We start from the raw sequence: 15,724 nt of genomic DNA, 5'->3' as shown, positions 1-15,724 counted from the left end.
GTGTTGCATATCTCTGTTGGTTTGTTCTTTAATTCTTCTAGGTCTTTGGTAAACTTTTCTTGCAACTTTTCGATCTTTGCATCCAATCTTTTTTCAAAGTCTTGGATCATCTTCACCATCATTATTCTGAGTTCTTTTTCCGGAGGAGTGCCTATCTCCTCTTCATTTAGTTGATTTTCTGGTGTTTTATGTTGTCCCTTCATCTGGTACAAAGTCTTTTGCCTTTTCATTTTCTCTGTCTTTCTGTGGCTGTGGTTTTCAGTTCCACAAGATGAAATACTGCTGATACTGCTTGATTCTGCTGTCTGCCCTCTTGTGGAGGAAGCTGTCTAGGAGGCTCATGGGTGCTTCCTGATGGGAGGGATTAATGGTGGGTTGGGCTGGGTGGGCAGAGCTCAGTAAAACTTTAATCCGATTTGGTGGGTGGAGCTCAGTGACACTTTAATCTGCTTGTCTGCCAATGGGTGGGCTGTGTTCCCACCCTGCTGGTCGTTTGGCCTGAGGCTACCCAGCACTGGAGCTTACAGGCTCTTTGGTGGAGCTAATGGTGGACTCTGGGAGGGCTCACACCAATGAGCACTTCTCAGAACCCCTGCTGCTAGTGCCCCTGTCTCCTTGGTGAGCCACAGTTGCCCCCAACCTCTGCAGGCAACCCTCCAACACCAGCAGGTAGATCTGGTTCAGTCTCCTATGGGGTCACTGCTCCTTCCCCCTGGGTCCTGGTGAGCACACTTTTTTGTGTGCCCTCCAAGAGTGGAGTCTCCATTTCCCCCAGTCCTGTGGAGGTGCTGCAATCAAATCCCACTGGCTTTCAAAGTCTGATTCTCTGGGGATTCCTCCTCCCGTTGCTGGACCCCCAGGTTAGGAAGCCTGACATGGGGCTCAGAACCCTCAGGACTTCTGCAGTATAACTGTTCTCCAGCCTGTGAGTCACCCACCCAGCATTTATGGGATTTGATTTTAACATGATTGTGCCCCTCCTACCATCTCATTGCAGCTTCTCCTTTGTCTCTGGATGTGGGGTGGGTTTTTTTTGGTGATTTCCGGTGTCTTTCTGTTGATGGTTGTTCAGCAGTTAGTTGTAATTCCGGTGCTCTTGCAAGAGGGAGTGAGCACGTGTCCTCCTACTCTGCCATCTTGATTTTTCTCCCTGGTTCCTAGGTTTGTTTTTTGTTTTTTGTTTTTTTATTTATTTATTATTTTATTGGCTGTGTTGGGTCTTTTTTGCTGTGCGCAGGCTTTCTTTTTGGTTGCAGTGAGCAGGGGCTACTCTTTGTTTTGGTGCGCAGGCTCCTCCTTGCCGTGGCTTCTCTTGTTGTGCAGCACGGGCTCTAGGTGTGTGAACTTCAGTAGTTGCACCACTTGGGCTCTGTAGTTGTGGCTCATGGGCTCTAAAGCGCAGGCTCAGTAGTTGTGGCACACAGGCTTAGTTGCTCTGCGGCATGTGGGATCTTCCTGGAGCAGGGATCAAACCCGTTCCCCCTGCATTGGCAGGCGGATTCTCAACAAATGCGCCACCTAGGAAGCCCTCCTAGGTTTTTCAAGTTAAAACTCCTTGTTGCTTTTTAAGTATTTATTTTAAAATAATTTAAAATACTTTAAAAGCTTCTATTTTCAAAATATAGTACTCCTTTCCTAAAAGTTAAAGGTGGCATGTATTCTCACCTACTGTCTGAGCTAGGTCTCTTTTCCTAACCTCTGAGGGTTCTAACAGGTTCCCACAAGTCAAATCTCTGCATTTTGAGATAGTCCCATCCCCTAGAGTTCAGATTATCTGTTTTTTAATTATTACCTGTGAAGGCTTGACTTACTTTCAGAACCAGCCCTTCCAGCAATCCTAGCTGTGATCATCTTGGTTTGTGCTGCTTCATTTAGTTGGGGAACTGGAGTGTAGAGCTCTTGGTCATCCTGGCCTCCAAACAGAAGAGCATGTTTCCCAAAAGTGCTGGTATACTGGCTCCACAAGAATTTTAGTGTGCTGTAGTTAAAGTAATTCAAAATCAAAATGTTTCTAGGTTTTCATGTGCTGGTAGCATAACTAAATTTGAAATCTGGAAAAGGAATTTTAAAAGAACTATTGAGAATAATAGGTGAAATAAATTTATTCATATAGGCAATTATAATATTTGCGTGGCAAGTCACGAGCCAACAGAAAACATTGGAATCTTTTAATCCAATACTTTATATTGATTGTATATTAGATATTTTTCCTCAGTGATTGAGAATCTTGGAATGATCATCATTTGGAACCCAGATTGACAGTGTAACTTGTGAGGGCAATGCAACTGAGTTTTATGGAATCCAAAACACATCATGGAAATTGTTTTCTGAAATAATTCCCGCCACCAGTTTATTTTCTCATAACATGCTTGTCTTTACTGAATGTGGAATTTAGCAAAAAAAATAAAAAAATAAAAACCATTTAAATGAAGATTTTTGTAAATATTGGTATTACCATAGGTCAGCTACACAATCTTTGCCATAGACTATATTTTAAAGTAATCAGCTTGATGACTCTTTTGAATGTTAAAATCAAGTATGTTGTGAATTCAGACTTCTGATGATGGACTTCGTCTCTCTTGTTTTCTCCCGAAACCAGTACACTGAAGATGAGGCTAGGAAAATAGGCGTGGTTGGCTGGGTGAAGAACACCAGCAAAGGCACTGTGACAGGCCAAGTGCAAGGCCCCGAAGAGAAAGTCAATTCCATGTAAGTAATAAGACTAATAACACCCTCATGCACTTTATGAACTTATTTCAATGTTTGGTTGAACAACAGGAATAGAATTGATGGACCAAGTTTAATGTGTAGATTATCGCTAAACAAACATGTCGTAGGGCACACCAGCAAAGAAAGTCACCGAGTTGAGAGTGGAATTTCTATATTTAGGAATGGATTTCCCACTTGGGCAGGCCTTCAAAAAGAGCAGAGCATCACTCTCCAACCTATATGGATTGTGTTCTCGTCAGTCTCCTCTAATGTGAGGGCAACGTCCAGGGTCAAGTATTTCTCATCTGAAGTGGTTGTGACCCAAGCATAGTGCTTTAGGGTGATTCTTGAAGTTCTTAAAGAGCCTGCAAGGCACAAAGGTTTCCATTTCCTTTGTATTGTTTAAGCATCTTATTTATCTAATTGTAATTTTATTTTATTGTCAATGAAAGTGTGTTTGATGAGCTGTATAATTACTGTAATATGAGTCCTTGCAGTGCAAAGGAGACCAGATTCAGTAGTAGGGAAAAAAGTGCCTTGTGTACACAGTGTCATTTTTAAAGACCTTATCTTTTCAACTTCCTAATTCCTACTGCTCTCTGTAGACTTTTTTTTTTTTTAATAAAAATAGCTCCTATTTATCAATCATTTGCAACATGTTAGGTAATATGCTAAACACTTTACATGGATTATTCCATTTAATCTTCACAGCAGATCTTATGAGGTAGGTACTCATTGATACCCAATTTATTTTATTTTGTTGTTTGCAATTTATCTTTGTTTTCTTTACTTAATGTTTTCAGATTTCAAAAGCAATACTTTTTTACTTGTTGTAATAAATGAAGTAATAAAATGCAGAGAGGAATAAAAGCAAAGCCAGTTATTGGCCCCTCCCTTCTACTTCCCTTCCTTTTATGTAACCTGGACCAGTGGCTTTGTGAATCTTTTCCAAAGCTTTCTCTTTCACTTAAAAATGTTTAATTGCACATTTATAATGAGGGTTTTGCTTGTTTTTACTGAGCTAGAATACTTTATGCATATTTTTCTGTTACTAGTTTTTTTACTTTATGGACATTCAACAGTCAGGAAATATATTACTACCAACTCCTTATTTTTAAAAAAAACTTCTTTATGTATAGGTACATATTTGCATTTGTGCATAAAACTGTACCCTGACTTGAAGAATGGGGTCCAAAATTCAATTTCATAAAATGTGGGGTAACAGTTAATGGAAAAATTATATTTTTCAGTAGGATGGTCACAAAATGCACAAATGAGAGGACTGTGAGACTTACATTATACAGAACTAATAGCTCTGGATTAGAAAATGCCAGATGACTATGATATAGTTTGAGAATGGGGTCCACATGGAGGATGGACACTCATGCCAATCACGTTATATCCTAATCCATGTAATAGCAAGTTTTTGATTAATTTCCTTAACATTGCCATAATCATATCATATATTCTGCCCATTTTTCCCTTCCAACCCCTGCATACCCTTCTTCCCTGCCACACTGCCAATCATCTATGTTAGTAACGTGTCTGTTTCTTTCCATATTTGCCTCCATGTTTGTCTTCACATAACATACACACACACAGACACACATACACACATGGGTGCACATACATTTTAAGGTTTTGTTCACTGTTTGCTTTTTAAACATGGGATCATGGTGTATACACCTCCTTGCATCTCACTTTTATCATTCAAAAATACATCCAGGAAAATCCCTCCAAGTCAAATGGTGTAGCACTAATTCATTCTTTTTAATGGCTGCTTAATATTCCACAGTATAGATGTACCATTATCTATTACCATATTGCTGGCACCTCATTTTGTTACTTTTTATTTTTATTTCTTTCCATAATAGGAACAACACTGTAATAAACTTTTTATTGGTGTTTTTATTTTTATGGGATAGATTTCCAGGAATGTGCTTTGTTGGTTGAAGTGTCTGTGTACTTTTAAGTTAAAAATATTTGCCCGACTGCTTTTCAGAACAGCTGTAAACAATTAAAAAATTTTTTTCTTTTCATCCTGTTGGCAGTTGGTACTGTTGCTCTCTCATTTTTCTTTTATCTGATTGGGTGCAGAGTGATGTATTATTTTTTTACTGTAGTTTGCATTTCTCTAACTGCTAGTTCGTTGTAGCATCTTCATGCTATGTGGATTTGTTCTCATGGATTCTCTTTTCACATCCTTTACCAATTTTCCTGCTGGATTGCTTGTCTCTTGCCAATTTTTAAGCATGCTTTGTATATTGGTGATGACTACTAACTAATTATCTGTTATCTCTTTTTCAAGTATTTTCCCAAATCTATCATTTGCCTATTAGTTTTGTTTATGATAGCTTTTGCAACATAAATTGTTTTTCATTTTTATAAACTCAAGTATGGCTATCTTTTCTTTCTGGTTTAAAAACAGATCGTAAGTGTTGTTTCCTAGCTTTCCTGACTTTTCGATGCTTTATTTATTACATTAGACATTTACTCCAATTGGAATTTTTTTTTATTTATAATAAGAGATTGGAGACTGTTTTCTACCAGATGGATAGCCAGTTGTGCCAGCACCATTTATTAAATAGTCACTCTTTCCCCATTGAATTGGAATGTTTTTGTCATATAGTAAAATCTCATATAAACTGGATTTTATTTCTGGACTTTCTGTTCTGATCCACTGATCGGTATATCTATTCCTATACTAATATTCCATATTGATTTAGTTACAGTGGCTTTATAGTATATTTTCTTTCATTATTCTTTTTCATTCATTTTTTTTTTTTTGCTTTCTTGGGCATTTATTTTCTCTCTAAACTTTAAAATACTTTAATCCATTTAATTGGAATAATATTTTTTTAAAAAACTTCCCTGTCTTACAAATATGTTTTTTTAAAAAAAAACTTTATTTTTTAAAGCAGTTTTAGATTTACAGAAAACTTGTTAAGATCATGCAGAGGGTTTCCGTATACTCCTCACCTTTTCCCCATTAATGTTTTATATTAGTATGATGTGTATGTTACAATTAATGAAGCAGTATTGATGCACTGATATTAAGTAAAGTCCATAGTTTATTCAGATTTCCTCAGCTTTTTACCTAATGTCTCTTTTCTCTTTTAGGAGACCATATTTTACTTGCTTTTTAATTGTACATCTTTATGATATTAAGAGAATTGATATTAAATCTTTCCATCTAAGAATATGGATATCTTTTCATTTGCTCAGATTTTAAAATTTATCTTTCAATGTGATTTTATGGTTGTCATCATATAGGTTTTGTGCTTTTCTTGAAGAATTTATTCCTAAGTATTTGTCTTAGTCAATTTGGGCTGCTGTGACAAAGCACTGTAGACTGGGTGGTTTATAAACAACAGAAATTCTCACAATTTTGGAGGCTAGAAGTGCAAGATCAGGGTGCAAGCATGATGAGGTTCTGGTGAGGGCCCTCTTCTGGGTTGCAGACTGTTGACTTCTCATTGTATTCTCCGGTGGCACAGAGAGAGCTAGCTAGCTCTCTGGACGGTTCTTATAAGGACACTAATCTCATTCATGAGAGTTCTACCCTCATGACCTAGTTACCTCTCAAAGGTCCCACCTCCAAATACCATCACTTTGGAGACGAAGTGTCAACCTATGATTTGGGGAGGACACAAACATTCCAGTCCATAATAATATTTTATTGCTTTTTTCACTATTGTGTATGGGGTATTTTTCCCATTTTTGTTTCTGGGTGTTTATGCTAGAATAAGGAAAGCCTAAGATGTTTGTATATTTATCTTATGTCATAGAGTTACCTTATCAGATATTCTCGTTAATTGTACTAGATTTGATTGTTTGTTGTTTTTTTTTTTTGTAAACGATTGGATCTCCTAAGTATGCAATTCTGTAATTAGCAAAAATAATGTATCTTTTTTCCAGTTTTTATTTCATTTGCTAGACCTCCTCTTGACAATGTTGAATAGTAATAGTCATAGCAAGCATTTCTGTCTGGTTTCTGATTTTATTTGAAATGGTTTTATTTTTTCTTGAAGTAGAATGATGTTTGCTGTTGATTTTTGGTGAATATACTGCATTACATTGAAGTTTGCTCTTACATTGCTTGAATTAAGCTCTGGTTGGTCACAGTGTGTTATTCTCTTGAGTCATTGCTGCATACTTCTTCCCAATGTTTTACTTAGAAATTTTGCATCGTTATGAGTGAGATTATGGTTTCCTTTTGTTTGGAGGGGGGTGGTTACTGTATCAGGTTTTGGTGTTAAAAATTTTGCTGGTTCATGAAATGTATTAGGAAGTTCCCCTTTTCATTAATTCTGGAATAATTTAAGTAATACTGGAAGTATTATTCTTAGTTAGCTGAAATAAGGTATGAAATCACTTGGTCCTGCTGCCTTCTTAATGATAGGCCTTTAATCACTTTTCTAATCTGGTCTATTGTGATTGGTGTATTTGAGTTTGCCCCTTGTTCCCAAATTCATTTACATTTTGCTAGGAAATTATCCAGTTATCCTAGAGTTTCAAATATGTGGTTATAGATTTTATAATTTTTAAAATCTCCTTTGTATCTGAGTTTATATCTCCTTTGAAAATTCCTAATTTTATATAGTTTTATTCTTTCTCCATTCTTGCTTCATCAGTCTCAGAAGAAATTTAACTATTTTATTGGTATATCTTAAAAAAACAACTTTTGGATTTATTGATCATTTCTATATTTTTGGTTTTCCATTTCACTAATTTCAACTTTTATCTTTATTAATTCCCTCTTTTTTATTTCTTTGTTGCTTGGTCTCTAAGTCACCACAACATGAGAGGTAGTTGCCTTTAGTTTTAGTCTTTTTACACTAATGATGGTGATTAGGCATTTCCCCATGAATACAGCTTTTGATTTGTTCCATAAGTTTTGGTAAAAAGTGTTGTTTTCATTGCTTTTTGGATAGTTTGTAATCTCATGTTTTAGTCCCTCTTTGAGTGAATACATAGTGGTATCCTGTGTATGTGTTTTCTTTAAGTTTCCGATGGTTATGTTTTTTCAGCCACCTTTTATTACTTATTCCTATTTTTACTTGATGATGTCTGAGAATGTGGCCTAGAAGATCTCTACTTTAAAAAAATTGTTAAGCCCTTCTGATGATGTGATTCATTTTGGATAGGTCAATTAGGGTAGGGGATCCAATTAGAATGCTTTAGGCTGCAAGAAATGGAATATCTGATTAAAAATAGCTTAATGAAGGGGCTGATTTTTCTCACTTTCCAAAAAGACTGGGGCAGATAGTTCTAGAGTTGGTTCAATGGCTCTGTTATGTTAGGGTTCTGGGGTCAGTTTTTCTGGGACCTGGCTTTCTATCCATTCTGCTTGCCTCCAAAGTCCTTCACACCCTCACAGGATCAATTCAAAGCAGGAAGAATGTGAGGCTTTTTCATCACACAACCTTCTCTTCTCAGAGAGGAAATTCTTAAAAGACCCTGGCAGATTTCTGTACAGGTCCCACTGGACAGAGCAAGCTCTCAGGCCTAGGCCCTGGATTCAAGTGCTATCAGGGAAGTATCTGGCATTTTTAGCTTTTCTTCTAACGAGTGGGATTTGGCATCAAGAAAGAGAGAAAGGAATGGTGTTAGGGAGACACCCAGCAATGTTTGCTGTAAAAGAGACCTGAAAAGAAGGTATGTTCTCTTTCTAAGGCATATGAAATTTCATATCTATCTATCCATTTATTATTATTATTCTAATTTTTTTATTGTCTGTGCTGGGTCTTCGTTGCTGCGTGCAGGCTTCCTCTAGCTGCAGAGAGCAGGGGCTACTCTTCATTGTGGTGCTCAGGCCTCTTATTGCAGTGGCTTCTCCTGTTGCGGAGCACAGGCTCTAGGGCTTCAGTAGTTGTAGCACTCAGGCTCAGCAGTTGTGGCTCACAGGCCCTAGAGCACAGGCTCAGTAGTTGTGGCACATGGGCTTAGTTGCTCCGCGGCACGTAGGATCTTCCCCGACCAGGGCTCGGACCTGTGTCCCCTGCATTGGCAGGCAGATTCTTAACCACTGCGCTACCAGGGAAGTCCCCATATCTATCTATCTATCATCTATCTATCTATCTATCTATCTATCTATCTATCTATCTATCTATCTATCTATCATCTATCTATCTACCTACCTACCTATCCATCTATCCTTGAATGTGTTGATTATATTATTCCATTCCACTGTTTTTTGACAACTAAATCCATTTAAGTGTGAAAGAGGTGTATTTTTTTTTTTTAATTTGGCCACGTCACACAGCTTGTGGGATTTTAGTTCCCCAAACAGGGATTGAACCCAGGCCCTCAGCAGTGAAAGTGCGGAGGGCTAAACATTGGACCGCCAGGGAATTCCCATGAAAGAGGTATATTGAAGTCTTTCTGGGTAATTGTATTTTCATCAAGTTATCATTGCAATTTCTTTTTTTTTTTTTTTTTACATTTCTTGGTGTTGTGTGGTTTGATACGTAGAGATTTATGTCTGTGTCATCTTCATTAACAGTGTATTTTTTTCATTATATAGTGTTTGTCTTTATATATTTTAATGCTTTTAAATTTAATTTCTACCTCACTACTCCTTTCTTTTAAATTTACATTTCATTGGTATTTTTATGCTTACCTTCATATTTTTATCCATTATTGATCATTTTAAGGTTGCTTTTTATAAACAACATAGAGCTATGTTTTGTTGTTTAACGTATTTGAAAGTTTTTCTATTTTATTTTATTTTATTTTATTTTATTTTATTTTATTTTATTTTATTTTATTTTATTTTATTTTTTGAGGCAAAGAATACGACTTTATTCAGAAAGCCAGCAAACTGAGAAGATGGCAGACTAATGTCTCCTCAAAAAACCATCTTATTGGGGTCTGGATGCTAGTTTGTTTTATAGAACCAGAGAGGGAGGGGCTGTAAAGTTAAAGGGCCATTAGTCTCACAAAAGATCTCAGGAAATAACCAGCCTCAGTGAGGGGGTATGTTAATTTCAGCCATTCACACAGGTGGGCAGGGCAGTTTGTCAGCTGGTGGGCTGAACAGAGGCACTTTAGTTCAACATTCAGGCAGAGGGGAAAGCTCTTCTGTTTTAATGAATTCAGTCTCTTCAAATTTACTGTAATAATTGGTTTGTACAACTTGGTTTCTTCATATTTAGTGTGATAGTAGTTTGTAACAATTTTATTTTTCTGTGTTACTTTACTATTATCACTTTTAGTTTTAATAAATACATGTGTTTTTTATAGTGAACTATAACACATATAGAAAAATGCATAAGGTATAAGTGTATGGGTTGATGAATTAGTATAAAGCAAAGATCTTCCTCTGCAGTATTGCCTTGGATTAAGTGTCCTTGGATCATGTGTATGGGTCTGTTTCTGGATTCTCTATTCTGTTTCATTGGTCTATTTGTCTATCATTGCACCACTACCATACCGTGTTAATTACTGTAGCTTTATCATAAGTCCTGGCATCTGGTAGACAAGTTATTCTAACTTACTCTTAGCCAAGATTGTGTTGGCTATTTCAGTGCCTTTCATTACCATGTAAGTTTTAGATCAAGTTGTCAGGTTCCACAAAACAACCTGTTGACTTTTGACCTGGATAACATTGAATGTATAGATAAATTTAGGGAGAGTTTATGTTGTAAATATGATAAATCTCTCATTTATCTTGTTCTTCTTTAATTCTCTCAATAGTATATTATAATTTTCTGCGTAAAGCTCTTGTATATTTCCTCCTGAGGTATTTGATAGTTTTGATGCTGTTACAAATGCTATCTTTTAAAACATTTTTCCTATTTCCTATTACTATATATTGCTAATATATAGACATACAATTGAGTTTTGTGTATTGCCTTATTTCCAGCAACTTTGTTAGACCTACTTGTTGATTCTAATAATTTGCATGAAGATTCTTTTGAATTTTGTATGTATATCATCTGAGAATAATGAGAATTTTATTTTTTTCTTTGCTATTCTTTCACCTTTTATTTCTTTTCCTTGCTCACTACACTGATTAGGACTTTACAATATTGAGCAGAAGTAGTAGTGATAATTGGCATCCATGTCTTATTACTGATCTCAAACTTTCAACATTTTACTTGTAAATAGTATACTTGGTATAAGTTTTTTTGTAGATACTATTTATAAGACTATTAAAATTTCCTTCTACTTTTAAAATCACCAATGGATACTGCATCCTATCAAATACGTTTTCTGTATCAATTAAGATGATGATATGATTTTTCTTCTTTATTCTGTTATTGGGACAAATTATATTAATCGATACTCTAATTATAATCATATATTCCTGTAATAAACTCAAATTAGTCATGACTGATTTTCCTTTTTATATATCACTGGGTATTGTTTGTTCACATTTTGTTTAAGATTTTTGCATCTACATTCATGTGAGAGATGGGTCTGTAATTTTCCTTTCTTATAATGTTAGTTATGTTGGTCTATAATTTTTATAATATTGACATTATTGTGTAAATAGTAGAATTCATCAACAATTACTTCTGGGCCTGGAATTTCCTTTGTGCAATTGTTTTAAATTATAGATTCAATTCCTTTAACAGTTATAAGACTATTCATATTTTCTTTTCCTTTTGTCAATTTTAGTAAGTTGTATTTTAAAAAATTTTGTCCATATTTTCTAAAATTTTCAATTTATTGGCATAGAATCTTACTATCTTTTTAATATTGCAGTATAAATAGTGTTGTTACCCTTTAATTTCCGACATTAGTTATCTATGCTTTTTTCCTTTATCAATTTTCTTAGTCTTTCAAAGAACCAGCCTCAGCCTTTGTTGATCCCTTCTATGTATGATGTTTTCTATTTCATTAATTTTGTTGTTATAATTTTGCTGCAATTATTTTCTTCCTTCTATTTTCTTAGCAGTTAGTTTGCTGCTCTTTTTTAACTTCTTAAGATGGATGCTTAGTGAATTGGTTTTTTTAGCCTTTCTTTTTTAAATATATTTTTTAATAGCCATATTTTCTTTCTAAGCACTGTTTTAGCTATATATATAAATTTTTATATATAATTTAAAAAATTATTTTGTTCAAGATATTTTCTAATTTTAGTGTTATTTTCTATTTGACCTATCAATTATGTAGAAATATATTTATTAGTTTCTAAATATATCTAGCTTCTTTAGGTATCTTTTTGCTATATATTTCTACCTAATTACCTTGTAATCAGAGAACATCCTGTATATAATTTCAATCCTTTGAAATTTATTGAAACTGTTTTTATGGCCCAATATATGATCACTTTTTTAAAAGTTCTTTATGCCTTGCAAAGAATGTATATTCTGTTATCACTGGGTATAGTGTTCTATATGTTCATTAAATCAAATTTGCCAAATCATATTGTCCAAAATCTTTATTGATTTTCTTTCTGACTGCTTGTCCAGTTATGATTGGGGATTTTCTTCTTTTTTCTGGTAGACTTTCAATTTTTTATGTATATATTTTTGAGTGCATGTTGTTTGATGCATGCAAATTTAGACCTGTTGTAGTCTTCTGGTGACTTAAGCCTTTTATCATTGTAAAGTGTTTCTCTCTATCTTTAATAATGCTTTTTGCCTTAAAGTTACCTATCTGATATTAATAGAGTTATACAAGCTTAATTTTTGAATGTGTTGGCATAGAATTTTTTTCCATTGTTTTATTTTCAATGTTTCTTTCTCATTATGTTTTTTTATGTGTCCATTGTAAACAGCATATAGTTGTTTTGTTTCTTTATGTAGTCATATAAACTTCATTTTTAAATTAGGCTATTAAGTCCATTTAAGCTTAATGGAATTACTGATATAGTTAGAATTAAATTTATATCTTGTGTTCTTTCCACTTGTTTTATCAGTTCTATGTTTGTTTCCTTTTTCTAGCCTTCATTTGGATTGATGGTTTTTTATTATTCTACTTTTTTTTCCTCTGTGAATTTAGAAGTTGTATATTCTTTCTTTCTTTCTTTCCTTATTTGGCTGTGTTGGGTCTTCATTGCTGCATGTGTGCTTTCTAGTTGTGGTGAGTGAGGGCTACTCTTGTAGTGCACAGGTTTCTTACTGTGGTGGCTTCTCTTGTTGTGGCCCACGGGCTCTAGGGCATGCGGGCTTCAGTAGTTGTGGCATGTGGCCTCAGTAGTTGTAGCTCTTGGGCTTAGTTGCTCCTCGGTATGTGGGATCTTCCCGGACCAGGGATCGAACCTGTGTCCCCTGCATTGGCAGGTGGATTCTTAACCACTGCTCCACCTGCTGCAATATTTTGATTGTTTCTACTTCATAGCACCTTATTCTTGTGTTTGTTTTTTTTTCCCCATATTTCTCTGAGGATAGTGTGGGGTTTTTTGTTGGTTTTTTTTGCAGTTTTCTTCTGCTTTTTGCATTGTTTGTGTTTCCTCTAAGTTTCTTTTTTTTTCCTTTCACCCCTCCTTGCCTTTCCTTTTTTTTCAGTTTGTTTTTGTTTTGCTTCTCTCCTTCATACCCAGGCTTTCCCTACAATCATATTTTCAGTGACTTACTCATAAATATTAACAGACAGCCAAGAATAAACAGACTTTTAAGGAAATTTTCCAGCACATAATTGTAGACTTGTTGGCTTGAGGAATGGTGGCAACTGGTGGAGAGCTGGCTTTTTGTTGGGGAAGCTCCACATGCTAAATCTTTAGGTCTTGTCTTCTGCAGTTTTTGGTACCTCCAAATCCTGAGTCTTCTGTGAATTCCATGAAGTTAGCTGACTTACTTCTCATTGTTTTTGCTTCTGCAAGCACCTGGGCTGTAGCATTCTTTGTTTTTCTGTGTAGTTACTCCTCCTCCGTCTGCTTTCCTTCTAATTTGTTGAAGTCTCTTGTTCAGATTATAGTTTTGTATCCAGTAGGACTGTTTTCAGCTGCAAATTAGTAGAAAACCATACTGAAAATGGGTATAACAAATGGAGTTCATTTTTCTCAGTAATAAGAAGTCTGGCGATAGATGGTTATTGGCCTGGGTTCAGTAGCTCAGTGAAATGAATGCCAGTGTCTGTGTGATCCTCTTGCCCTTTCCCTCATGGTCAAAAAAATGAAAAATGCAGCTGCACATAATATCTACTCAAGTCAGAAGAAGGCAGGAGAGGATAAAGATTGTGTTGTACTTCCTAAACTTCCCAAAACAGACATCTCCTTATGTTTTATTGACTCCTATAGGGTCATGTAGTTACTCCTTGCTGCAAAGAAGACTGAGAAATTGGTTTAACATATTGATGCCCTGAACAAAATTCTTCCTTGGCCAGGAAGAAGGGCAGGGCAATGGGTACTAGGTAGTTAATAAATGATATCTGTTACATACTTCATATTTTGATACTATCATTTGAATGGGGTTTCAGATAAAAGGACATGAACATGCCATGTTTAACTGCACTGTGAAGATTAAGTGAGAAAATCCACGTGAAGCACTTAGCGCAGTACGTGGCACGTAACAAATAATCAATAAACATTCCCTGTCATGAGATGACCCAGGGGGTTCCATCTTTGCACATGTTGTTTCAGTGGCAGTTGGACTGTCCAGGTGGAAGTGCCACCAGGCTCTTAGATATATGGGTCATCCCTGCAGGGAAACAAATTTGGTTGTCATCAGTATGTGGATAGTGTTTGAAGTCACATACCTGTATGAGATTACCCAGGGAGAGCTTTTGTGATGACAAACAGGCAGGAAGCAGACACCATGAGAGTGTAAATCAAGCTCAATAAGCATAAATTGTGATGTCATTACAAATAAAAATATTTATACTTTAAAGAATGAATTTATTCCTGTAGTATCTACTATGTGCAATGTGCTGTTTAAGGTACTGAATTATCAAAAAATTAAACTACAGTAAGTTACAGATGGGTTGTAAAGTCAGATCAAATGTGGTGCATTTATAGCTATGTAAATGTAGACTTATTTTCTTATAGTTATTAAAAAAAATTTTTTTGGATTGCTATGATGGTAAGTCACGGAAATTAGAGCTAAATTGTCTTTAAAAACACGGATGTCGTTTCTTCCCGTTATTGAAATGTGGAGCATGACAAGGACCATCACTTAGAGGTGGCCTGGCTATGACTGTAGCAGCCATGGTCTGTTCTTGCTCACAGGCCAGCACCATCCAAAGACACACTGCAGATGTGTGTGTGTTTTCTTCCCCTTCTGTGTTTCATTTTCTCTGAAAAAATGACTGATGGTTTTCTTTTGTAAATTGCACTATATGATCCCAATTGTAGAGGTAAGTTCTGCCAACATTTTTTGTTGTGTGGGGACCATTTTGAAGTTATTTTTTTATTACGCCTACTTTTTTTTCAAAATGAAACAAAAATATTTTCTATTTCTTGGTAATCATTTTAAATTAATGTATAGAGTTATGATAATAGAGTCATGACACTGGGCATAAACCTTTGGCTATATAGACACAAAACATATTTTTCTTAAAGACTAAGTGGTAATTTTGTCAAAACAAAAAACCCAGAAAACTAAAAACATTTGTATTTGGAGACAGTGAGCCAAATTCTAAAATTACAATTCCATCTTGATTACTACATATTTTGAAAACCATATGTCATGTATCTGTACTCTGTACTTCAAAGGATAGTTAATGGACCGGAGGATGTCTACAACAGGATGATCAGTTGGTCACATGGTCTGGAAAACTATGTCATAATAGAAGGAATGCTTGAAGGTGTGGGGGTTATTTAGGCTAGAGAAAGTACTGCTTGAGGGAATCATGATCATTTACTTCAAGTATTTGAAGGGCTGATACATGGCAAAGGATAGATGTTCTCTGGTTTCAGAAGGCAATATTTTGTTTATAGCAATGGGTGAGTTGCTTATTTCAGTCTCCCCTGACAAAGAATTTTCCTGTAAAAGTGTCTAATGTATCTAATGGAGTGTTATCAATAACTGGGAGCGGTCTGTATCAGTGGTTGGCATACTGTGGCCTTCTGGCCAGATCTTGCCTACTTCCTGTTTCGTAAATAAAGGTTTATTGCAGCACAGCC

At 35.5% G+C, this 15,724-nt stretch overlaps 1 protein-coding gene across 2 annotated transcripts in view; it reads left to right on the top strand.

The window, feature by feature from the left end:
• ACYP2 (acylphosphatase 2) overlaps positions 1 to 15,724 on the top strand; it is a 312,902-nt gene that overhangs the window by 161,657 nt on the left and 135,521 nt on the right. For both annotated transcript variants that reach the window (XM_057742351.1, XM_057742352.1), the window contains one exon: positions 2,600 to 2,709. In XM_057742351.1, the coding sequence (XP_057598334.1) occupies positions 2,600 to 2,709 (110 nt within the window). The remainder of the gene's footprint in view (positions 1 to 2,599; positions 2,710 to 15,724) is intronic.

This window comes from Hippopotamus amphibius, chromosome 7 (assembly GCF_030028045.1).
Source record: "Hippopotamus amphibius kiboko isolate mHipAmp2 chromosome 7, mHipAmp2.hap2, whole genome shotgun sequence".
Classification (NCBI taxonomy): Eukaryota; Metazoa; Chordata; class Mammalia; order Artiodactyla; family Hippopotamidae; genus Hippopotamus; species Hippopotamus amphibius.
The sequence above is the reverse complement of the archived record's forward strand: the minus strand, read 5'-3'. Positions and strand labels throughout refer to the sequence as shown.